Source organism: Equus quagga, unplaced genomic scaffold (genome assembly GCF_021613505.1).
Source record: "Equus quagga isolate Etosha38 unplaced genomic scaffold, UCLA_HA_Equagga_1.0 146_RagTag, whole genome shotgun sequence".
Lineage (NCBI taxonomy): Eukaryota > Metazoa > Chordata > Mammalia > Perissodactyla > Equidae > Equus > Equus quagga.
In genome coordinates this window covers 1,266,526-1,293,445 of record NW_025796728.1, presented here as the reverse complement: position 1 = coordinate 1,293,445, position 26,920 = coordinate 1,266,526, and the positions used below count along the sequence as shown (strand labels likewise).

Genomic DNA, 26,920 nt, shown 5'->3' with positions numbered 1-26,920 from the left:
ATGTGAATGAATCACTCAGCAGGGAATTTAAAGAGCTTTGTTTAGCTGTGTACATACATGGTATCTGATAAAGGTCAAGGTTCCACCTTGGCCATAGTTTTCTTGAGTTAATCAAGTACTAGTCTCTTAAGAGGTTGCACTGCAAAAGGCACCTCTGAGTCTTGAGATTAAAACTAGTTTTTTATTACTGCTGTGACACTGTTGCTTAGCATATTAAAGAACTTGTATACAGTTTTTGATATCACAACTTTGATAGGTTTTCGGTGTTCTAAATTTGGGTTCATCGTGAAACTAAATGGGGAACTTTTATATCCAAATTACTAAAATCTAAAGGCATTTGGGTGGCCTCTGTGAAATAACTTTCCCTAAGTGTAGTTTCCAGCAGGCACACAAACACTTGTCACTGTGACAGATTTGAATTGCCTCTTGGCCATCTGTGAGCCAGGGTCAAGCTGGTTTGGCCTTTCTTGATACTTTTTCCAAGGCTTATTGGTTGAGCAGCAGGTGAAGTTTTTATACAGTTACTGGCTGTATTGTGAATAAAAATAAATGACAAAAGCTTTAGAATAGTCATTTCCTATTAAATCCAAGAAAATACAAGTTTAAAATTCTCTGAGCGTTTTTAGGGATAACCCTTAAGAGGTATTTGTCAGCAATGGTAACAATGTGGTTTTGAAAGAATGGATTACTAGGATCTTTTAAATAGTGATAATAGAAATGAACTTAGTATCACATACTAAAAGACGACTATAATTTTTCAAAAATATTTATTATTTGATGAAACGAACATTTTCCAGCAATGTACATTTAAAATCCTCTGGTTGTATAGTGTACCCTTTGCAGACCTCAGCATATACCAAATGTTTAATTTAATTGTAGGATTTAAAGCCAGTGGGGGGCATACAAACCATTTCAGCAATTTAAGAGCTTTTTACTGAATAAAAAAATATAAACTTAAAGTTGTGGAGTAATGAGAAATCCTCCACACTAAATAAACACTATTAGTAATGTTTATGTTTTGAGAGTTATATTTTCTGAGGTGTCATTGGCTTTCTTTAGATCATACTTTTCCTGACAATTAAAGTTTACATTTTTTACAGTGTATCCTTTAAATACAAAAATTGACAAGATAAATACGTTGTTTCAACTTAGCTTATTTGTGATTTCTCGTTTTTCTATGACCCATCATTGATTCTACAAAAAAGTGCCAGGCCAAGAAACAATTGTGAGAGTAATTTTTCCTTTAAGTTCTTTCAGCATCTTTGCCAAGCAAGCATGTATCATGCCTGATGTACTTCTGCCATTGACAGCGAGAAGAATATCACCACATCTGAAAAAAATAAAACAAGGTATATTAACATTTTGATCCATAGCTAAAGTTAATGTAGGTTTATATGGTGGTCCTAATTTTTGCCACATCTGTCAATTTTAATTATATTACTTCTAATTAAGGTATTTTTCCCCCTACTCAAATTCTGCAAACTCTTTCCATTCAACTTGTGTTAGAAGGGATGCTAAATGTATAGGAAGTTGCTGTATAGGACCTAGAGTAACTAATTCATTTTGGATTTCTTAGAAATTGGATGCTACATGACTGTTTTTAATTTCTTACCAATAAAAAAAGTATAATAAATACATGCCTTATTTCAGATGGGGCCAAGCTTTTGCATGTATAAAACAAAATATTTGAATATAAGTTTTGTTAGTAGTCATTATTATTACCTAATTCTTCCATCATTGTATGCTGGTGTTCCTTCAACAACGGATTTGATAAAGAAAGGTTTGTTCCCATTATATTCTTCGTAACCTCCTACAATGCAGAAGCCCAGACTTCCAGCTGTATTTCTTCGTAATATAACATCTTTACAGTTATACAGGTACCTGAAATAGAGTGTAATGAAGGTATATGCACTAAGTTTAACTCTTAGTGAATAATTACTGTGATTCATCTCCCATTTCCTTTATTGGCTTTATTTTTTTTAGGCCAAATAGCACTGGATGGGTCTCACTCAAAGTTGTGTCATAGCCTGGTCACCTTTGTGCTCTTTGCTGGCCTTTTCTAATTTAACTTCTGTTTTCCATCTCTCAACACCGTCAAAAAAATAACACCATCTATTATGTTCTGTTTATGTCTGCTGGGAAGATAATCATTTTTGGCTTAAAGATGATGTAATGCCTCAGTTGATATTAAAAAGTTGGATATGCCTAAATTGTTATTAATGAACCACAGTGAAGCATACTTATGGATGTCACATTTTTATTTACTTAGATATAATTTTTAATAAAAACCCTTTGAATAAATGATTAATCTTAGAGAAAAAAATTTAAACCTAACCCTAATTGACGCATTTGCTAAGTTTTGACTTTTGGAAAATATCAGGTTATAGAGAAATATGCAGGCATAAAGTGAATGGAGATTGAGGTGCATTTAAAGATTATAAGAATGATTCATATTGGAGGAGGAAAAACTGGCAGTAAACTGAATAGCAAGTGACAGAAGGAATGGGAGAAGGAGAGACTACAGGTCATCTGTAAATGAGTAGAATCCTCAGCTAAAATAGAAAGTTAGGGGCCAGCCCCAGTGGCCTAGTGGTTAAATTCAGCACACTCCACTTTGGCAGCATGGGTTCAGTTCCCAGGCACGGATCTACACCACTTGTCAGGGGCCATGCTGTGGCAGCAGCTCACATATGAAAAGAGGAAGATTGGTAGCAGATGTTAGCTCAGGGCAAGTTTGCCTCAGCAAAAGAAAAAAAAAAAGATTCTGAAGAAACTATTTCTTTTATTAGTCAGTGGCAGTTGCATCGTAGGTACAGGCTAAGTGCAAACTGTGTGATGGTTATGACAAAGGTTGTGTGTCAGCTAGATTTGACCCTAAAATCCCCCAGTCCAGGAAGTGGTTTGAAAGAAAATTAGCATTTTCCTATTGGTAGAAAAGTCAAGCAATGGGGGCTGACCCAGTGGTGCAGTGGTTAAGTTCACACCTTCTGCTTCGGCAGCCCAGGGTTCACCAGTTCAGATCCCGGATGTTGATATGGCACCACTTGGCAAGCCATGCTGTGGCAGGTGTCCCATATATAAAGTAGAGGAAGATGGGCACTGATGTTAGCTCAGGGCTAATCTTCCTCAAAAAAAAAAAATCAAGCTATGACTGTTTTGTTTATAAACTGTACCTTCAAATATTAACTACTTTTTGAAAAACCAATTAGAAGTCTTGTGAAATGTTCTAAGTGTTGAGGGTGGTCTTTATGTTTGTTACCGACCTTGCTAATCAATGTAACATGACTTTTTTCATGACATTGCTGACTCCCGCTTGAAATAAAATAAGCTTTGGGTTTGTTTGGTGGATACCTTTAAAATGTAGTGCTAAAATTCAACTCTACTCAATTTTGTTTTGTATCCGTTGTCATACATAAACATCATTTACAATAATCAATTTCTTTCACTGACATAGCTGAAATGAAACAGCATAACTAGGTTTTTATTGTAAAATATTCATCTGCTGTATTTCACAGTAAGGCGGTGTCAGTAGTAAATTCATCCTTTTGGAGCTGTGATGTGTTAGACCCCACATTTACGTAATGGTTCACTGACTGCTCATGTACAAAGCAAGTAATTAGCTGTTCCCCAAACACCAGAGCATTACATTCTCACCTGTGCCCAATATTTGAGGGAAAGCAGGTGAACAAATGGGTGACTATTACCCAAGGTCATGATCAAATATCTGTTTTCATGTTTTCTAGTCATGATTCATTAAAACATCTAAATGGGTACATAGAGCAAATACTTGAAACTAAGTATTTCTTCTTTTGACCATTGAGTTTTTTCATTAAGTATTACCTTGGACCTTACATTGACTCTTAACTAATTTTATTTCATGAGGAGAAGCTGTAAACATAACTATCTAAAACTTAGATATTCCAATATAAAATTTGCAACATGACATTAAGTTACAAGTATGTCTGTGTTCCTAGACTCTTGTTTTGATAGTGGTGAGAAAATCTGCTTGGGTCATCTTTCAGCAGATGTTTACTGATGTTCATGTTACTGTTGTAGGCACGTGGGCTTTGTCAGTGAACGAGACACAACCCCTGCCCTCCGTAGCATACGTTCAAGTGGATATCAGTGTTACTAATTTTATTTCATTAAGTGCTTTGCTTCAGTTGAGTATCTTAATGTCATTGTAGCAGCAAGAACTCATTATTGTAAACGCTTTCAAAATCAGACCTTGGTTAGTTGGGACTGATGAGTATTGGGGCATTTTTTTCTTAAGTTGAGTTACTTTACTTGCCATTGGGAAATGTGGCAGCTGTCTTTGCTCAGTGATATTGAGGATTTACCTTTGCGCTATTAAGTGACTAAACTCTAAATTTAAATGTGAGTTTTTTTGTTTTTTTTTTTTTACCTATTCTGAATTCTCTAAATTTAGGCCTAATTGAAGATTTGGCATAGTATAAAGAATAGCAAGGAGTTTGGTAATTCTTCCCAATGAGAAAATTATGTTAACTCAAAAATAATTTAAACTCCATTGAAAGGAGTTAATGAGTTAAGATGAACTCTTGGGTTGCCCAAGAAGCCATATGTTTTTCTGTTCTTTCACTGGCTGTTCCTTCTCAGTCTCCTTCATGTGCTCCCTTTTTCTCAGCCCCCTTCTCAGTGGACCTCAATATTTCACTGAGCTCCTACACTATCAAAGTGTGGTTGTCAAAGTATGTGCCTTTCAGGGAGTCTGGAAGTCAAAAAAGCATTCTTACCATAATAGTAAGGTGTTATTTGCCTTTTTCACTCATTTTCTTACAAGCATTCAGTGGCATTTTCCAGAGGATCCATGATCGGTTATCTGACAAGAGACTGAATGCAGAAGTAGATTTGGGAGTCCACTTCTTCTATTAAGCCAAACATTAATGAGGTTTGCAAAAAATTTACAACAATGCCATTCCGCTCACTAGTTTTTTAAAATACTGTTTGTTTTTCTCATAAAAGATGTTACTTATGTTAACATATAATGGGTTTGTTATTCTAAATTAGTAAATTTAAAAATTCAGATTTATAATAAATATCATTAAACATAAGCTCTTTGGGATCATCAATACTCTGTAAATGTGTATAGTGGTCTTGAGGGCAACTTTGAGAATTTCTGCTCTAGTCATGTTTATCAAATTTGGATGCCCCATTGGTATCTCAAATTCAGCATGTCCAAAACAACTGATAGCTCCTCATTCTTCCTTACTACGGCAAAATAATTGCATTCATGTCCCGTAGTCGTCACCCTTCCCTGGTATCCATGCACTTTATTGCATACCTTTGTGGTGCCCTCCTACTCTGATTCTAGACTCAGCCATAAGATCATCAGTGGGATGTTTGCCACAGCCAGCCAAATGCTAGACGTGTGAGCATGGCCAGCCAAGATCAACAGAGCCACCCAAGGACCCAGAGAGGACTGTAAATGCATGCGTGAGCCAGTCAAGATCAAGCCTAGCCCAGATCAGCTGAACCTCACAAACTTATGAGCTAAAGTTATTGCTGCCTGCTACTGAGGTTTTGCACCTGGTGGTTATGCAGCATGATTGTGAAAATAAATAATTGATATTCCTACTCTATTTTGGTTGTATCCTCCAGCCAGATGATGAAATGTACCATCATTCACTCCAGTGTCTTTTCTAGTTTCCCAAAGCACCCTGTGCCTATATAAATTTCATAATGTTTAAATTATAACTTCTGTAATTCATAATTTTTAATAAGTTACTATGTTATGAAGGCCATGAGGGTTATCCCTATACATACTACATTCATTATTTCATTCAATGCCTGCTAAGCAGAGCCAGTTAAAGACCTTCACAGACGCTAGCTGTTTTCTTTTGGAGGCTCCACCCATTATTATAGCAAGCATACTAAAATGCATTTATATCCCACTTTAAATATAGGTGACTTTGGGGTACGTGTGAAAGACACTTTTTAAAAAATAATTTTGCTCTTGAAATGACTTGGCCATGAATAACTCATTTGCTTTTCCATTGACTGTGGCTTATCAGCAATCATCATACAGTGAAAGTGATGAGGGGAAGTGGCAAGAAATTTGAGGCCTAAGAAGTAAGCAATGAAGAAAGCTATGCACACCATGCTGGTGGCTACATGTAACAGCTGCTAAATGACAGAAATCTGAGCCAAATGCCTCCTGCAGAACTTGCTTTATGGTAGATAGAAAAAATAACTCAAATTATAAAAGCTAAATATAGGCTTCACGTCCTCTTAAGGATGCTCACCAAACTTACTGCATAGTAGTTAAGATCATGGACTCCAAAACCCAGCAGCCTGGTTCAAATTTCAGCTCTGCTTATTAACTGGCCACGTAACCTTGGGCAAGTTACTTAATCACTCTGTGCTTCAGTTTCCCATCTTTAAAAAGTGGGGAAAATGTGAGTTTTAAATGACTGGAAAATGCAAAGAATGTGTAAAGCTCTTGGCAGAGTGCCCAACACAGAGGGTTACATAAGTATTAGCTACTGTTGTGGTTATTATTACAGTCATGCACCGCATGACGATGTTTCAGTCAACAGACCACATATATGACGGTGGTCCTGTAAGATTAGTACCATAGAGCCTGGGTGTGTAGTAGGCTATACCATCTAGCGTTGTGGAAGTACACTCTATGATGTTTGCCAAATGACCATACCGCCTAACAACATGTTTCTCAGAATGTATCCTCATTGTTAAGCGATGCACAACTGTACTCCAGGCTTGGATGTACCTGATGGTGTCCTTGTCTTGTAGTTAAAACGTGAAGTGTTTTGACTTAAAAAAAAAAATCTCATGATATCTGCTTCCCTGCTCCTTGACAGTCCTGATCAGAATACCTTAAGAGTTTCAGGAAAGTGAAAAGTTAAGTACTTAGGCAAGAGGAGAAATGAGTTAATGTGTATTAGTATACTAGTCCATATGAGAGAGCATGTTTTGAAAGACTTCCAGATGTGGAGGGTGGGCCCTGAGAGCCAACAGAGAATAAAGCAGAGGGTCGTCAGTGTTTTTTAAATCCCCTCCAGTTGGATAGCATCTGATAATCTGTGTAGCTTAGAGACAAGGCACCATTGATAAGGGTGAGATGTACTTGCATTGTCCTTTATAACCCATTTCTACTCTCTCTGCCACTGCTTTTATCTGACACCCACTGGTTCAGCATACTAATGCTGCCCTCTTCATGTGTGTTCATTCTGTGTTGGACTGCACCTGAGGACTTGATTACAATGTCCTAGAAAAGATTTCCTGTTTCTAGATCTGCTGATGTATCATTTTTCTTCATTGGTAGAGAATCTTAGATAACCAGCTGGATCATAGTTTAGGCCAAATACTTTTCCTCGAAATCTGTTAAGCAAAAACGGAAAATGTTTGCCTGAGTAAATGTATAATTTAGAGGGAAATGTCTTCTTTATGTGAATTTTTAAAAAAATCTACTCGTAGCCTTAATCTCTAGCAGTTCAGGCAAATAACTTTTGCTGAGATATGATGAATGGCCTGAAATTCTTAGGATATCACACATGCCAAATGAGTAGAGACATTTAAACCAATGGTTTTGCATCAACCAGGGAGAAACTGGTCTTTTGGGGCTCTGTGCAGTCAAGATCAGAGACGTGACTGGATCCGCCCCCTCAAGAAAACAGAAGCAGTGTTATGACTGAGGACCCACATCCTGAGACTATCTGGGGGCCTAATATAGACCATGACTGAGTCATTAAGGACTTCTTAAAAATGCCAGGGTGGACATACTTTTAGTTCCAAGATGTTAGAGTGAAGACTGTATCCCTTCTTCTGCTTTTAAAAATTACTATAAAAGCAACTAGGATACTTGGAAACAAATGCCAACTCCATCTTAAACAAAGCTGAGCCACTATATATGAGGAGAACTTCCAAAGGCGGTAAAAGTCAAGAGGGAAGACAGAAGAGAGGATGCCCACAGCTGGAGAGTGCACGCCAAGCTGGTAGAGCCCTGGGGTCCACAGTGAGTGACCCACTCTGATGGACAAAATGCCCATTCCACAAAGGAACACCATAAATAGGCGAGTGGCTGCTAGCAGAGCTTCCCTGGGCCCAGTTTGTCAGAGAAGAAGGGCATGAGTGTGAACCCAAACAGATAATCTGTTTGTATGAGAAGTAGCCTGTAAGTGTGGTAGGGTTGGGGAGAGGGACATGCACTGGGAGTGGCCCTGCAAGACTGATCTTGGTTTGGGAAAAGTAAACACACAACCCTGTGTCATAAAGAGAAGTTTCTGCCACCTGGAAAATGGCTCTGGTTCCTTCCCCTAATTAAGGACCTCCAGCAAATAGCTGCTCCAGGAAAAATTTACCTACCTTAAAGACTAAAAGAGAACCAGCAGAGACACACTACAAAAGAAAAGGGGGGAAGTAACAGTAAAAACAGTAGCAGACAAAAACCACTCACCAGAAATATTCTGCTACAGAAATATGTCTGCCATAGAAAATGAAATTTATAACCAACTATGCTACTGTGAATTTAAAATATTTCTCAAACAATTACTCTGTAAACAAGAGGTCAATACAGAGATACAAGATTTCAATGAAGATACGAGACAAGAGGAGAAGAACTAACAGAACAGAAGAAAAGTGGAAGAGAAAAATGGAAACACCACAAAAACAAAAATGGCTACAAAGGAAAAATACTACAGAGAGACAGTAAGGAATTTGAAGGACAGATCAAAATAAACAGAGTGGAAATAGAGTTGAAAAGGATTCAAGAGAAAATTAAAGATATGAAACATAAAAGATATCAAATAAATACATATCTGGGATCTCTGAAAAGAAGAGCCCAAGTCATGGAAGTTTTATTTTGAACATTAGGTGAAAAGACCAAGCCACCATAGAGAGGGAAGGAAATGAGGTGGGCCTCACACTTCTCCACACCGTCATTCAATGTTAGTTAACAGTGATGCGATGCCTACAAAGTCCAAAAGAATGTTGATCCAGTAATTTTATACCAGGCAACCTGTCACGTGGTTGTACAGAGGTACCATAATTTCTTTCACCAGTTCCTATTGGTAGTGGACACTACAATACAGCAGTGTCTTATCACTGCACATTTCTATGAATTCTTACTGCAGCATTGTTTGTGAAAGCAAAGATGGAAAACAACCTAAGTGTCCCCTGCCAGTAGGAACTGGTTCAATAAATTATGGTATGTGTATACAATAGAACACTATTCAGCCATAGAAGAGAATGAGGCAGTTTGATATGTACTAATATGAAATGATACTCAAGGTAGAGTCTTAGTTTTTTTTTTAAATCATGGTACATAATAGTGTGTATGCTACGTGTGTGTGTGTGTGTGTACATATATACATAGACCAGGGGTCAGCAAACTACAGCCCAGCCCACCACATGTATTTATAAATAAACAGCCATGCCCATTCACTTACATGTTGTCTATGGCTGCTTGCATGGTACAACAGCAGAAGTGAATAGTTGTGACAGTCAATACAACCTTCAAAGCCTAAAGTCTCTGGCCCTTTTCAGAAAAAGTTTGCCAATCCCTGACATAGACTCTCCCTGGAAAAATGCACAAGGAATTGCTAATAGTGGTTACCTCTGCCAAGCAGATCTGAGGGGACGGGTGGGAGACTCACCTTTCTCTCTCTCTATACCCTTTGGTGCCCTCTGAATTTTTGCTGTGCCTATTATTACTGCGAGGAGAGGAGAGTGTGAAGGAAACCAAGAATTGCCAAGGTGACTGAAAACCAGTGTTGTCCATGCTGGCGTTATTTCACACTTCCTTTCTACTCTTCTTTAAAGGAAATGAGCAAAATCCAGACTATACTATTGGCATGAGCAGAGACATCTGTACCCAAGGCCAAGTGACAAAATGCAGAGGGAGAGAAAGCCATGCACTTGGTATTTGGAATAACAGGCATCTCACATTTGTCCCATCTTAAGCGAATGAATAGCAAGGAACTTCGATTCTATGACAAATAGCTTTCAAGCACAAACAATTTTAAAAGACCTATTTTAATAGATTCCAGTTTCAGAAAGATGTTTTGAAATAAAATTGTAGTTAAAAGGACACACTCGTCTTCCACCTTGGCTCAGTTCTAAAATGTTTGCAGGTTTTTAAACTGCCTCAATGCTCGGTTTTCAACTGTTTAAAAATGTACTCATTTAAAAAATTTATCAACTAGTGAGGGCTCAAAAAGGAATCTAGGTCAGTTTGTATTTGAGGCAGGGATGTTTTTTGAAACCTCAATTAAAAAAAAAGAGATCAACCTATTTCCACCCTCCAGAAAAATGTACTAACACCAAACATCCTGCTTTCATTCATTAAATCCCATGTCAGCACATCATTTTCAGTGAGTCTGATATTTAACACTTAAATCACGCATTTGGAATTAGTAAGGCGATCCTTTGAAGGCCGAGAGTTTATGCTCTGATGCAAGTGAGCAAACCCCAGTTTCTCTGTCCTTTGAAAGTTTAATTTCTATGTGTAACTATCTTTCCTGAAGTGTCTGCGTGAGACAGTTCAATGGCTTCGAGTTACATCTCACTAAAATGACAACACAGCTGCTTCCTGAAGCTTTATGCAAGAACTTTACAGGAGTGGGAACGTGGGCCAGATGATCTGCGACATATCCTCAGTCAACATGCTTCAACATCTGGGTGCAGGCAAAGTGTTCTGCTGCACTGCTTTATGTTTAGCCAGGGCCACCCGAAAGCTAAAGAGGTAGAATCACAGACGGGGGTCATCCTCCGTGCAAGCTCCTAGGGCTGCCACTAGCAAGTTAGGAAAAGCAAACCTTCCCCTGTTCCAGGGCTTGTGAAAACAGGCTAGATTTCTGCCTTCTCTCCCTATCAGCAGAGCTCCTTGCTGCATGAACCACTGACACAACTGTACATAGCAGCCCTTCAAGTTCCTCAGTGTGAATGCCTGTTTCCACATCCAGGCTTTCATCCCTGCCCTAGGATTTCTGCATGTATTTCAGTTACAAAAGGAAGACAGAATTATTTCAAATAGTCCTACAAGCAAGCCTGGGTCTCATTAAGATGCTAGTGCCATGAATCAGCCAGAGAGAGTGAAAGAGTGGTCTAAGAAATGTGTTTCCTCCCACACCTCCCAAAGGATGTCACACTGGAACTCACCGTGGTAATTCCAGCCACATGACCCAGGAAGGGGACCAGTCGCCAGGTGGGGCTGTGTTGTGGTTGGAGTAGTCCAGGGCTGCTGGGCTGCTGCAGTCTTCCTGGCCCTCACGTTCTTTGACTTCCAAAGCTTTAAGTACCACCGAGGAGGATGTGCTCTTCAATAATGCAACTGCCTCACTCCGGCTGACCTCTGTTAGCTCAATCCCATTCACATTCAACAAAATGTCACCTAACGGCCAGAGAAGCAGAAACCATCCTTGTAGTGAGAGTGCAAACAGGAACTTCTGCTAAAAGTGCAAAGGGACAGGCATTGACTGAGATGCAAAGATGTGGGGAAGTGGTGAGGGTGAGGGGCATGTCATCAGCCTCTTATGTTGACATGAGTCTGGGTTCTCATATAGCAAATGGGGAACAGTGCACAGATTCCAAGAAGCTGGTAAGTCATGTTTTGAGGTTTCTAAAGCATACCTATTGGTGTTTGGCTCTTGCCTTAAAAAAAAAAAAAAAAAAAAGGAAAGAAGGCAGGTAAATTATCCACCTTTACTATTTACTCAAAGAAAACCTTCTTTTTCATACTTTTTTATTTCTCATTTTCAGCACAAAGGGAGAGCACAAAAGCTCCCAGCACCTGCACAGAGCCTGGTGTGTGGCAGGCACTCAGTAAATACGGATTGAATGAATGAATAAGAAACTACCCATGAGAGTGTCTAGCAGAAGAGTCTATAGCAGCTAAGAAAAATGGGCCTAGACCTGTATTTTTAAAGAGGCAGAAGGGTTAACATTTCTATTCATTGCAAAAGTGATAATAGCTACCACTGGTTAAGCACCTACTATGTGTGGGACCATTTCCATACATCATACAGTACAACCCTCTGCTTGTGTTCTCTAGCTAACAAGTCACTTCTTGGTTGACTTCATTGTTCTCCACCCAAGGTGCTTGGGTGAAAAAGAAAAGCAAGAGAAACTAAAATATACACCTCTCCTACCTCCATTTTCTACTTTTTTATCTCTTGATTTTCTGCCTCCTTTGAATGTCATCTTTTTCACACAGAATAACCACAGCAAGAATAAAATGATAGGAAGAAAAAGATGGGAAAGGCCTTGAGTCCATCCTGACCCCCACAGAAGCACTGTTAGGTTAGCCAGCTGCATCCCTTAACATGCCATCCCCATGACGACTCAGGCTGGGCAACCGTACTTCAGAAACTTCATTTTCTCTCTTGAATCTGAACCCTGGAATGGTATAATTGCTCAACCATTTGAGCTACCCCTTCACGTGAATTGACAATATTATTAAGGATACAAATTGGACATCTTCCTTCACTCAAAGTAGCCAAGGACATATAAGATTAAAGTAGTAGCACACTTTTCACCAATGGGAAAGTACCTAGCTTGGTACTTTCACTTAGTAAATATTCACTGAATCAAAATTTATCAAATTATGTCTCCTATCCAACCCATGAAATGGGACAATTTATGAATAGCTTCATCACCAGATCAGTTCAGCAAAGAATCACTTAGAATGGCTAGAACCAAATTATGCCATTTAATCGAGGCATCTTGCTCATAACCATAGCATTTCCCTATTAATTCTTGACATAGTTCATGGGTATTTGATTTACTAGCAAGCAAGGTGGCACACATCAACCACATGCACTAAGGTGAAACCCAGTCCAGCAACTATACTCAAACCAATCATGGTCAATGGGTAACAGACGTCCTAGCCAGATCACCCTTGCATTCTCTTGTTATTTCTGGAAACAGTTACCTAACCCAGCAAGCTGCTAATTCCTCTTAACACTCTGCCACCCCACTACCATAAGTCTCTTTACTTTTTACCTGTTTTTATTCTTCCATCTCTGCTTATGACTCCTCCGGGCTCAACACTGATGACATAGATGGGCAAATCCCACTCCCTATGTGACGCTCCCCCTGCAACGGTCATGCCGAGAGATTCGCTGGGGTCTTTTTGGACACTTACCACCTTCTCATGACAAGTGACTGCTGGATGGAGGAGCTGAAGGCACAGACAGAAAAATAGACATGGCACATTTGTTCACAAGTGGGTTTGCATTTCCTATATACAAAAACTATGAAAACTGCATAAATATGTGATGGTGGTCCTTGGTCTCCCAGAGAGAGAGACACACAGAGAATCCTCGCTTTGTCCCCCAACCATCAAGAGAGTTACCTTATCCTAAATTCTATAGGCTGACTCAGAGAAAGTTTACTTTTCAAATGGGACCAATAAAAATGAAGGAGGAACAGGTTAGAGACCACCGGAGAAATATTAAGCATACAAAGTGAACTTTACCCAAAGTTTTTCAAGTGACTCATTTATTCCTGATAGTAGTGAGTCAACATTTCATAAAATCCTTGTCATTCGTGAATATCATGAATTTCTTCTAAGTTAAAAAACAGTAACCATATTTTAATTAGTCTCAGTTTAATGTGTGCAGGTAATCAGTTATAGAAATCCTCAGAGAAAAATAATGGATTTCAGATATTAAATTGTAAAAATTCACCAATATCTAGGTTCCCGTATTAGTATCCTTACTTTAACTTTAGCAGTTCTGAATCATACTCAGTCAGTTATGCTCTTTAATCTTATTACATAAAAATATAGTATACACCTTGTATAGTAAACACTGCAGACTGACTTTTCAAAAGCAAATTAATTAAGAGAATTGGTACTTTGATTCAACAACAGTAGACTAAACACATTCAAAGCTACGTGGAGCATTATCTTGAAGCAATAAGTAGGTCACGGGTACTGTTTATCAGTGAATATATATCAATATATATTTTTCTAAAAAATTATTCTCCTCTCAGTTTGTGCGTGACCTAGGGGACTAGACAGTGGGCATGTGCACTGCAAATAAACATTTGTAACACTTGATTAAACCTCAAAGAAGTCTATGGCTCAAAACACAGCTTACAGTTGTATCTAAATAAAAAACACATCTCATAAAAATCAAAGTACACAACAAACTGTAAGCATACTAGTTTTGTTTAAACAAGGGGAGGGAAATGAGAATTTGCATTAGTATTTACATTTTCATAAGCAAACTCTAAAGAGAAAGTGGTTTCATGGGTGTGGACGTGGAACCCACAGATCAGAGAAGGGTGGAGACTTCTTAATATATACTTTTCATCTTTTGAACCCTGTCAATATATTATCTATTCAAGAAGTGAATCATAATTAAACAAACTTCTGTAAATGTGATGGTTGACATCATGTAGAACTATTACCGGCATGTACAAGGTCAATTTTTAATGATTCGTTATGAGGCAAGGTAAGTGCAGGCTTTTGGTGCATTTATTATCTCATGATTTCCTATGGTTTTAAACTTCCCACGTCTGTTTTAATGGTCTTATTGTATACGGTAATGGCCTGTTACTGTATCCCCAGTGCTGAAAATAGCATGTAGCACACTCAAGATGGTAAGTCCATGTTTGTCGAATAAATGGATGGGTAAATTGCAAATTGCCACAAATTGTTTTTGGTAATAACAGAACAATAAATCAGAAACTACAGATAATTATGGCAAGGTACATGTTACAAGTAGTACTTGTAAGGTCTGGGTTAGGTTTATCTAAATCCCAGAACTTTGAAGAGGCTTAAAGAGACTAGCTATCAGATATAAAACAAAACTAGCTATCAGTTGTAAAACTGAAATGGGACTTTCTTCATAGAAAATAAGACAAATAAGTAACAGTATGAACAGTATGACCACAGTATGAACACAGTGGTTCTAGCACTCCAGCTGAGGCCAAGGAGTAGACTTGCAGGGGCCCTCAAGATCCCTTCTCAGTACATGACTTTTCCCTGCTAAAAGGCAATTAGATGCAGGACATCTTTTCCTTTGATCACAAACATCTCTCAAAAGACCCCTGCTTGGAGATGCAGGCAGTTCTGAAATGCCCCCAACTCAGGGCAAAGTTCTAAACCCAGAGACTCCTAGTGGCTGCCTGTTGCTCCAGCTCATTCCTTGGGATATTGATAAAGCATTTACTCCTGATCCTCACAAAGAAGGGCTTAACTCCATTCTTTCCAGGTGGGGGCCAGGGGTAGTTGACCAATGTCTCAAGATGATGTCTAAAACAGTATGGAAGGCTCTGGAAAACAAGAACATCTATTTCATGTTAAAATATATATATTATCTATCATATATATATACACACACATGCATACATATATATACATATATGCTCTATCTCTTCTTGAACAGCTGCCTAGTACTTCATGGTGTAGATATGTCACATTCACCACGGATGACCATTTGGGTTGTTTACAGTCTTTCACAAAATTAAACAGTGATACTGTGAACATCCTTAGACATATATATCTTGTGCACTTCCATAAACATTTCTTTAGGCTAATGTCCTAGAAATACAATTACTAAATCAAACAGCCTGAGCATTTTTCAGTTAGATAGATGTTGATAAATTACCTTTGAAACAGCTCTATCATTTATAATCTCACCAATACTTTGTGAAAATGCTGATTTCTCACAATTCTGCCAATAATGGGTTTTATCACTATTTGCCCAGATGAAAAAGATTCCAGTTATTTAATTGCCTTTCTAGTAGTAAAATGAACATCTTTTATGGCTATTTGGGTTTCTCCTAGTAATAAGCATATGAGATTTTGTAATACTGTCATCACCCGAGTTCCCTCTGACTTCATCTATGAAATGGTAAGAATGCCCATGCACAGCAAACCTGTGGCTAAAAGAAATGATGGGAGATATGGCTTTTATCTGAGAACACTTTGGTTGAAAAAATGGGTTACTAAATTCACTTGTAAATAGCAAAACTACATATCATATGAAATATTCCAGAAGTTACACTGACTTTTCTCCTACCACTCCCGTTAATAGGAATTAGTGAGGCTTTAATTTTATTTTTCTGTGAATAACTATTGCTTGAATAGTGTACAGATTAGCCAGATACTCTTTTAAGAAAAGTAAAGAATACTTATTTGTTGTTTACTTAAATGTGCCAGGCGAGGCAACCGGAGGCTCAATGTTTAAAAAAATCTGATCAATGAAACACAACTGGCAGGAAAAAAAATTGAGTACTGAAAGCTAGGATGTCTGACTCGAAATCCATACTCTCCCTACTATACCACTTTGCTTTTAGAAGTAATATTTAAACATCATATAAATTAATCAATTTTCAGGTAACTATCAGAAAAACACATGAAAGAATAATTACTCAATTTTTCCAGAAAGAGTTTCTCATTGACTAGAGAACTCAACTCAAATCCAATTCTGTCCAGTAAAATAGACGACTTAGGATTTGAATGCTGAAATCTATGTGTTCCCGGTGGCAAAAATGTGTCATTTATGCTTTTAGATACAAGTTCCTGGAAGGCAGTCTTCTTTCACACTTGTCCAGTGCTTCCCAAACAGCCTTGCTGCACTGAGCACCTACAGGCTCAACACAAATGACTGGACTACCCCGAATAAGAACGTGTCCATGTGTCTCGTGTCTCCAATAGCCATTTGCCTTCCTACCAGAGAGACCCACGTTAGGAATGGAAAAACCAAAGTCTCCCCACAAAACCTTCACACTCAGAGTTGCCTAACTTTCTCTGGGGAGAAGGAGAGTTAAACATGACAGATGTTCTTCTTCTCCATCTGTATTTTCTCTCCACTCTCCCTTCCCTACTGTGAAGACCTCAGGATGTTCCCTAATGTTTGAAAATATAATTTATTATGAAATAGTTCAGGCTGATTAAAAAGTATCATGGGTACCTGTGTACTTATCATTCAGCTATAAAAAATACATTATGGAATATTTGCTTTGGATTTTTAAAATAAAACATTTCAGACATATAAAAAAAAGTGTAAACATTAACATAACGACCTACCCTTGGACCTTGCGACCCCGTATCAGAAATACACGTTCCCCGTACAGCTGAAGTTCCCCTATGACGTCCCTCTGACCGCACTCCCTATCCTCTCCCACCGACGTAACCACGCTCCTAAATTTGATGGTTATTATTCTTTAACTTTTCAATTGGCTAAAAACTTTTCTGTCTCACAAATCTTGGTTTGCCTTCTTTGGTATTTATTTGAATCATTTAAGGTCCTACTTTCAAAAAGTCATGTTGTTTCCTAAATAAAACAAAACTTTAGTAAGATCATAAAAAACTGAGTCATCAAAGGGCCATATAGGTCTTAGTTTTATTTTAAATATGCCACTTTGTGTGTGTGAGAGTGAGAGAGAGAGAGAGAGAGAGCGAGAGAGCGCGAGAGCGAGAGAGCGAGAGAGCGAGCGAGCGAGCGAGCGAGAGAGAGAGAGCGCGCATTTCAGAAGGCAGACAGAACTATAAATTAAAATGAAAATAATTAAAATTTCCCACTAGGCCAGTTTGTTATGTATGTTTTCCAGGAATTGAACCCATGACAGAGGGTTGTGGCAAAAATTTGATCAGATCATCTGGCTCTTTCCATGATTCATGATGGTTAGGTGGAAGGGATTATAAAGCCACAGTGCTGGTGGAAGCCTCAATCTTAGTGGTTTAATGAACTAAAATATTATACAGCTTAGTTAATTCAACTATAATTAGTTAATTAAGCTAATGAACTAGTTTTCCATTAATAAGTACCATTAGTTTAATTTAAACATGCTAATGGGATTTACTAGCAAAAAGACACCAGAGAGTCCTTATCCATAAAATGTTTTAACAGGAGGTACTTGGTCTGTCCAGATTGCTTATTGTGAAAAAACCTGGAATTCACAGATTTATGGGTCATGGCTGGCTGGAGAGAGAGAGGTTGTAGCCTTATAGGCTGTGTAATTAATGGTGTATAAAGCAGATATGTTCCCAAAATCAAAATTTTGAGTATCGTTTCTGCATACATTGCTCAAAAACTCAACTCAGGAGTTATTCCAAACCAAAATGTAGCCTGATGTGGAATATAGGCATTCCTTAATCTCTGTTGCACGAAGAATGGGCTCCTTATAAGATTTCTTTAGTTACAAGTGGCATAATGAAACAAGATGCCAGGAGAAATGTCTGCTAGAAGCTTGTTGCCATCACAATAGGATGCCAAGCCAAGGCTACAGGACTCTGAATTTGGACTAAGTAAGGTTTACGTTGCTTAGACACCCATCCAAATGGAGAGGTTATGGCATTGCCTCTAACAGAAGCCACAGACAGAAGTACCAATTGGGCTAAATCACCTTATTCAAAGAGGCTGCAAATTGCTGGCCTGAAGAATGTATTCTGCCTACAGATGCATTTTGCTTCACCAGCAGTATCTTAAAATGTTTCTGGATTTGAATGCCATAGGATAGGACATGTGCACCCTGGTTTGCCCCAATCCCCACCACTCCCTAAGGTATATGAGCTTCAAATATTCAAATTATCTTCCTGGGCCCTTCTGCAAAAAACAAACATACTAAAATTAGCAGAGAAATTATTATTTTAATTTTCAGGCAGACTTGGAACTTCAAAAACCAGAAACCAAGCAAACCTCTTGTTTCATTTCAAAGTGAATGGAAAACAGTCCTTAAACAAAATGACTGTTGGGAAAACATGACATCTATTTGGCTTAGACTAGAAATTAGGTCCCCATATGAGGTCTGCAAGATCGGGTTTCAGAATTCTCTTGCACCTTCCTCTCTCCTGCTTGGATGGGAGACACCTGTTATCTCACCAAGTCTTGAAGATGGGACTTCGGGCTTTTGGTTTTACAAGACAAGTCAAATAGTGTTTCTTTAAGTGATGAAGTCCAGAGATCACACTTAGAAATGTTCAAGTGTGCAGCCTTCCCAAAATATAGCTCCTTTCAGGAGCAGCGGACATACCCTGGCTGGGCCTCACCTTGGGAGTGTTGCTCCTGTCCCCTGGCCCTGGGGACTGGCTGCCGTTACTGTTCCAGCTACCTTCCTGAAAGATGTCAGGACTCTGCTGACGAACCTGGCGGGACACGACGAGGTGGACACGCCTTTCACTGGCCTGGGTGATAAGAGACAGGTGTTAGCCACTCTCAGAGCTTCCATCCAAACCATCCAGCACCAGGGGCTTACCAAGATGAGAGTCTGGTTTTATCTTTTTTATGGAAAAAAATGCTTTCTAGTATTTTTCATGGCAGTGCCCATTTTGTAATTTGGCATGAACATGAGAGTTATTTCCTTTATCCTTAAACCAGGTAATACACATTGCTTCAAAGAAAAAAAATAGGGAAGGTTTGACTCATTCAACAGTCTTTGAAAAGACATTGTCAGACACTGCTAGTTTATTTTTAATGAGTGACTCCATTACACAAGCTGCGTCTGAAGGACTTTCCAGATAGAACAGGGTGTACAGTGTAAAGTAGCAGCCCAGTCCAAACTCCAAACCAAAGGTCTAAGACCAAAGGTAAACAGCGAAGAGCAAGAAATAGAGCTATTGGCAGCAACGCTACCACTGTAGGAGGAGAAATCCCGCGTCTGACAGTCTCAAACACTTGGGCATGGGAAAGGACAAGCACTTTAGAAATACAGGGATGACCTAATAGGTTTGAACACAGCCTGATTGCAGGCCTTTGCCATGATCCTTTATTTTTTTATGCAACGACCACTAATTCTGACTACTAGTCCTCTCTGCTACGTACGTTAATACTAGGACAGAGCGTTCCAAAAAGCAAACTTATTGCTTACTGGGCACGTTCCATTCCACACCATAAATTTACAAATTGGCTTTCTGCCACAGATGAGTTTCATGTGTGTCTGACAGTATGGGTCATTATTCCAGAACTACTGACTACTGAGATCCTACATCTGCAGGCCAGATAGACTGGACCTTGGAACTGTGAAACATACGTAAACAAGGCTCCCTAATGGCCCAGGCTCAAGTAGCCAGCTGACCTCACCCATCACTTTAATTAAAAGCTGATAGTGATGAGAACTCTTAGGATGTACTCTCTTAACAACTTTCTTATATATCATACAGCAGTGTTAGCTATAGTCATCATGTTGTACATTACAGCCCTAGTACTTATTTATAACTGAAGGTTGTACCTTTTGTCCTACGAGTTCTTATCACAAGAAGTTTTTTTCTTTTTATTGTATGTATATGAGATGATGGATGTTAACTAAACCTATTATGGTTTATGGTATCATTTCACAATATATGTAAATCAAACCATCATGCTGTATACCTTAAACTTATACAGAGAGGTATGTTAATTATTTCTCAAAATGGGAAAAAATATCCCCCCAAAACAAACAAAAAAAACCTGATAGTGGCTGAGGCATGGCTAAATTTGAATAGAAACCAGGAAAAGACTAAGTGTGGGGCCAAGGAAGGTGGAGGAGAGAGGAGTAAGTGCTAGGGGTTCGTCTTCTCATCCCATCCACTGACCACTCACCCCCACAGCACAGATGGACATTGGCCTGCCTGCCTTCTTCCCTCACAGGCATGGCTATCAGACCGTGGAAAAGCAAGGCCATGAATAGACCACGATCTTCTCCACAAGCTCAGACAATGGAATTGAGATATTTGCTTCCTGCTTCTCTGCATCTTGCTTCTCAGAGCACGTAACTCACTCCCACTCTCAGGAACTAGGACCTTGTTTTAAAACCTTAAGCAATAAGAACCCCACCAATGAAATCAGATCCTCACAGTTATCCAACACTGACCAGCCCAAACCTTCATGACTTTGCATTCTTATATTAACAAACATCTCTTCTCAGAGGTCTCTTGAAACTTAGGAGTCATCAACTGAGTGGCTGTAAATTAGATAAACTTTTTAAAATAACTGCTAAAGTGCAATGTCTATTATAAATATCACAGTGGATGGTGGGCCAGTCGAGTTGATTCATTTCACATAAATATAAGAAATCCTGACAAACAGGGACCCAAAGAGAAAGTTTAAGTCCTTCACTCACTTTCCTTCACATAATGCCCAGTCATCACTTCTGCTGGTCCCCCAGTCATTGTTGAAATGCCCTTCCTCTCTTCCTTTGCCTATCTTGAATTCCCTGGTGTTTCTCATCACATATAAAGCCTGTGTCAGAACAGGACCAAAAAAAAACAAGCCCAGGAAACAATTACAAAGCAAGCTGACATGAAGATCTATGGTATCAGCCAACTAAATTCAATTCTTGGAAGAGCATCTTGTAATAACTGAGTCTTTCTTTATACTGTAAGCCTTACTCATCCCAATGAGGTTATCTCTGGGAACTTTCTGAAGCAAAAATTACAGAATGATAACAAGTGGCAAACATTCAAGTCAAAACTTCAACTGCTGAGCCCAAATTCACTCCTTATCTTCAGGGAAACTCTGATGTTTTGAAGGATCTCAGGAGCGGGTTTGTCTCTAGGCCTGCACATTGCATCGTGTTCGTTTTGGAGGAGCAGCAGCTGCATGACCTAAGCACCTCATAAGAATTGAGAAAATTCAAGCCGTGCATGTTGAATCAACTGGCCAGGCAAAATCCAAAATGCCAAGGAGCAGCCTGCAAGAACTATTTAATTCACATTTTCAAGCACTGGGTTTTCTCACTGGATTTTCAAATACCGACTTTGGTATTAACTTGTTGGCAAGAATAACACTCCAATAAATAACCCCGGTATCAATTTACTTGGAAATAAATTCCCTGCAAGGCTGGATGCATGGGTCTTACCAGCCACCTTATAAATTGCTCTCAAGGAGATTTTATTTGATGTACTTTCTTTCCTAGAGTTTGAAGTTGAACGTGGAAAACGGGCTAATGTGTTTGTCCTGGCTCTAACTCTCAGGAGCAGCTGGATTCAGTGTCGAGAAACAGCCCTTAGCACCAGATAGTCTTTCTTTCCACTGCTGTAAATATGGGATGAATGTGGAGTGAGTGTGAGAAGGGGAGTGAGGGGGAGACACAGCAAGACCGAATGAAGGCGAGAATGGCAGAAACTTGTTTATTTCATACCCACAGAGTATGTGCCAGGAAAATGGATACAGCAGACCTGTTATGTAAATAGCTAATGCTCAAAGGAAGAGCATGCTACATGACAGAGGTAGGATAGCCTTTCTCTTGGATCTCCTGGGATGTTACAACTTGGGTGAAAGGGCTATTTCACAATTATGGCTATCTCGAGTAGTAGACAAGGCTAGAAGTAGATTCTTTTTACTTGACGTTTCTTCTCCTCTCTCCCTTAAACAGCCTAAATTTTGATCCAGACAAATTCTGAACATAGTGGTTACAAGTTGATAGCTTGAGTGTTGTACCATATTCTCCTTTCTCTTCCAAGAACCCAATCATTAAACTCCCTCTTCTTTCTATGGGTTAAGGGGAAGGGATTCTCATGGCCTCTACATTCTCCCCTGGGGAACTTAGCTTGTTGGCAGCCATTCTGTCTCCATGGCTGAATGTATCTGCTCTGGGCCAGGCACTTCACAAGAGTCTTGGGGCACATGGCCTCTGCCCTCATGGAGCTTGTCCTACCTTAGGGACAGTCAGAAGCACACACAAGAAAGAGGTATGGGTAACACACATAAAAGTCTCCAGAGGTGGGACAAATTACTTCTAGCTGAAGACACAGGAAAAATCTAATATTCAGGGAAAACCACAGGGTTAAAATTAAGCAGCATTTCTCATGGAGAGGCTTGTTATTTTGTTTAATGACTATTTTTCTCTGCTCTTTTGAGATTTGACTTAAAATTGCCAATAATATTTATATGAGGGGACTAAGCAGATGCCACAGAAGAGAGCCCTAGTCTGCCAGCCTTATTTATACTTAGTCCACTTAAAAATAATAAAATCCCATCTCTTATAGTTGGGAGGAGGAGTCTAGAAGCACTACACTGTGACACCCCACAGGGCAAGCATCTTCTTCCATTATGTTCAGCCTAGAAATGGCTTTTCTCCCTACAAAATCCACTATGGCTGATAAGAACTGCTCACATTGTCAGGATGCAGCATAGACCAGAGACTTTAGAGCAGACAGATGGAAATCAAAGATGCCACTGTATAAGGAGCCAGGAGAGGCATTTTGCAGGGCTGTACATTAGAGCATAGATGGTCTTTCTACTGTCCTAGCACTACATGGGTCTATGCGGTGGCTAAGAGGGCCAGTGATGACTAGGGCAGAGCAAGAGTTGATAGAGTACCTGCACATCAAGGTGTGAACTACCCACCTGGCCAAAGTTTCCACCTATTCATTTGTAAACGAGGATTGGAGTTAAACCAAATGCACTGTAGCATTTGGTGCTTTTAAAATATATATATGCATATGCTTAAATAAAATGTTCAATAAAGTGTATGTGATTCACGTGGGTTCGGTCATTGTGTTTCTTGTAGTTGCTTTATAAAATTTCAAGTTAAGAGTCCCACACTCATGTCCCCCCAATTCCCCACAGTATTGTTCTATACAAACACCTAAAACAGGATTCCAAACTGATTGTTGGGTAGCAACTGTATTGCTCAGAGCAGGTAGACCATATACACAGTACCCTTTATGACATAGAATAGGCCCACAAGAGGCCCCTGCTTGACTAGGTGGCCCTCTTGTTACAGAGACAAGTAAGAGCTGCAGTTGAATTTCTAATATAAAGCTGTTTACAGAGCTTGTCTCTACTAAGCGTTCCATCCACTAACATCAGAGGTTTTAATGACCATTTCTTTAAAAAAAATTCATCCTGCATCTGAGTTTAACTTTGGTTTCTTTTCCAAGGTTCTTGGAATAAGACAGTCTAGCTTTAACTGATTTTCAATAGATACCGGTGGGGATGGTTCTTTCTATGCTGTTTGGGGTTGCCCCATTTTAGCTTCCCTTCCTGCAACTGCTCAAGGATCATTCTCAGTTCATCCATCTTATGCTTACAAAGCCCTGGGGAATTGTAGAGCACTGCTTCCATAAAGTTAGAAATTCACAGATATGGAAGAGATGTCAGATATCATCTGATCCAACATTTTCTCTGAAGCCTTTTTTCAATTCCCCTAAAAAATCCTAACCATGTTGTCACCCAGCTCATGCTTCAATGCCTCCAATGACAGTGAACTCACTGTGTCCCAAGGCAGCACAAGCCAGTTTTAGAGAGCACTAATTAGAAAGTTTGTCCTTAGGTTGAGCTTAAATTTGCCATTCTCTTGCTCGTCCATTGGTCCTAGTCATGTACTCTGGGGCAACCCAAATCAATTTCCATGTGACAACCCTATTTGAAGATAACTCTAATTGCTCTTCTCCTTTCCAGGTCAAATATTCCTAGTTTCTTTACTATTTAATATGTTTTCAAGTTATCTCAAAAACTTGGTGAACTCTGACTCACTCTAATAAAGTTGAGTTGGGTATGTGTATAAGAATTGGACCTAGATGATGAGTTCTGGTCTGACCAGCAAAGAGGAGGGTCTTTTTGCTGATGGACCAGCTGCACCCAAGACCTCACTGATGGAGTTCCCATTTTGCCATTTCGTACGTGCATAGGAGACTGTCTCCGTGTTCTGCGGAGCCAAGAACTCCACAGATGTCTGTGTTCATCATTACTGATTAATTGAAAGATGGCAGGGAGCTGCCCAAGACCCTGCTATGGAACACATTACAGCAGCACAGCCTAGCTCTGACATCATGTATGACGCACAGACCCTACATGGCAACACAGACAACAGGAGGCATCGGAACAGGGTTTCCAATTGATATGCTAGAAAAACACCAAAGTCGTCAGTCATTCCTGTTGATGTGGAAACACAATGAGGTACAGAAACAGTCTTTGCCATAACCATCCTTCCAGTCTGCAAGAGAAGTTCTGAGAAACAAAAATACCTCTCATTGAGCAAAAAGTTGGGGACTCCAGAAGTACAACTCCAGAATGAGCTAATGCACTGATTTTGTACGTTGCCCTGTAAGTTGATATTTCCTATAAAAAGAGCTTAGTGAAAGCAGACATGGTGTGTGTCGATTTGTTCCCCGCTGAAACTTTAGCACCTACCCTAGTGCCTGGCACATTTTAAAAAGAATTCATGAGTATCTTCCGCTGGATAGGCAGCTACTTTAGTGAGTTAAGAGCGACCAGAGTCTGGACAAGGAAGAAGGAAATTAAAGAGGCCTTGAGGAAACATGGTGAATAGGATCTTAAGATTTGACCAAGGTAGAAAAAGAGATTTGAGACAGCAATTTGATCCATTTTCCCCACTAAACTATAGCTCTGTGTTCATCCTGATGTTCCCAGAAGCACATCTTTTAAGTGCTTAGAAATTAACAATGATAGTCTGACTTGTACAGGGTCATTCAGATGTCAGTGACGAGGTCAAGATAAGAATTTAGTTCCCAGTTCTTGAATCCGTTGATTGCTGAGTCAGCAGAATGACCCAAGTGCATTGCTTCAAATACCGTTGTTTCTTTTATAGTAACTTGATGTTACTCTGATTAATTCTGTTCCACGGTAAGAACAAAAACAAAACAAAACATGCATGTGGGGGATGTGAGTTGGAGGAAGAGCAGTGAAATTTCAAGATCCTGAACATTTGCAGTGTGTAGCTGTGTAGGAGACTCACACATGAAATTCTGAGTTGAAAGCTCTCCAGTTTATCAAGTCAAGCTTTACCAAGAATGCATGAAATTTGGAGGCCTATATAAAAGTCATTTGGACTTTATGAATTTAGCTCAGGAAGAATGTTTTAAAATCTATGTATCGTTTTGTTTAGTCTTAAGTGCATTAAATTTACCATAACACCATGTTAAAAAAAGTTGTTCAAATGGGCATTTTATTCTCTATTAGCTGTGATAATCTATAAAAAAACACATGGATGTATCATGTCTTATTTCATTAGGAATTCCTACTGCTCCCAGGGACAAAAGTTCTGCCTTTTTTCCAGCTATGCAGAACTCATGAGCTGGAATCATATATTTAGGACAAACGTAGGTAATGTGAGCAGTCCGTTATTTGCTTTCTGGCTCTATCTAAAGGTCTATCACATTCTTTTTAAAAGTTTGAAGAGCCTGGTTGTCAGTTGTTCTTTGATGAAATAACTTCCCATTTAAATATTAATGCATGTGAGAAAAAAAATCACACGTCTGTTTTAATGAAAATCCATCTTATTACAACCTCTATAAATAGCTCTGAATTTATTCAGCTTCTGCATGAAGTCTAGGAAGTTGCCTAGGAAAAAAAGGCACAAGAGGGATCCTCAAATTTGAAATCCATTGCCACTTTCTTTGTTTATTAACTGGTTATATTTGAACTCCTAAATAAATATGAATTCATTTATCCAGAATTGCAGATAGATGAGAGCGTCTCAAAATAGATGTAACTCCCAGCATAAATCATTCTCAGATTGAATATTGGGTAGATATATGCTGAACCTCCAAGAGACGCTGAGATGTCTTTTTTCCCCCTACAGTCTTAAATCTTTGGTCCATATTTCTTTGTTCCATTATTTCATGGGTGACACCAGACAGTTCCACACAGCTGTCTCTTTCATACAGTTATTCTACTCATGGTGCTCAAAAGACTTAAATTGACAATGGAGAAAAATAAAGTTGTATTAAGTTGCTAAATAAGTGAACTGCCCCGTATTTGAAGTTTCTGTCTCCTCAGGGTTTCTCCTCTTAGAGCAGCCCGACTCTTAATCTAACTCTGGGGCCTGGCAAGCAGGGCTGCTGCTGAGTAAGCTGAGGTTAGGGCTCCACATATGTAAAGTTGGTCAAATTTAAAACAGTTGTGGTTTCTCTGTAATAACTTTTCCCTGAAATAATGTAGAAAAAGGCAGAATGTGTGGTACTGTGGGAGAAAACATGACCAAAAGGACATGTTGTCTGGGAATTTCTTTGTAAGGCAAATATGATTCACGGAGTAGACACACAAGG

The 26,920-nt window shown here is 39.1% G+C and overlaps 1 protein-coding gene across 6 annotated transcripts in view; it reads right to left on the bottom strand.

Moving 5' to 3' along the window:
• Window positions 1-750: 750 nt before the first annotated feature.
• The window catches only part of LOC124232932 (E3 ubiquitin-protein ligase LNX), a 175,850-nt gene continuing 149,680 nt past the window's right edge, over window positions 751-26,920 (bottom strand). For 5 of the 6 annotated variants that reach the window (XM_046649859.1, XM_046649860.1, XM_046649858.1 and 2 more), the window contains 5 exons: window positions 18,980-19,114; window positions 12,979-13,156; window positions 11,137-11,368; window positions 1,723-1,881; window positions 751-1,330 (listed from right to left, as the gene is read on the bottom strand). In XM_046649859.1, the coding sequence (XP_046505815.1) occupies window positions 1,195-1,330; window positions 1,723-1,881; window positions 11,137-11,368; window positions 12,979-13,156; window positions 18,980-19,114 (840 nt within the window). In that variant the 3' untranslated portion in view covers window positions 751-1,194. Of the gene's footprint in view, window positions 1,331-1,722; window positions 1,882-4,227; window positions 4,852-11,136; window positions 11,369-12,978; window positions 13,157-18,979; window positions 19,115-26,920 lie in introns of those variants that run through there. The other variant, XM_046649862.1, reaches the window with a different exon arrangement.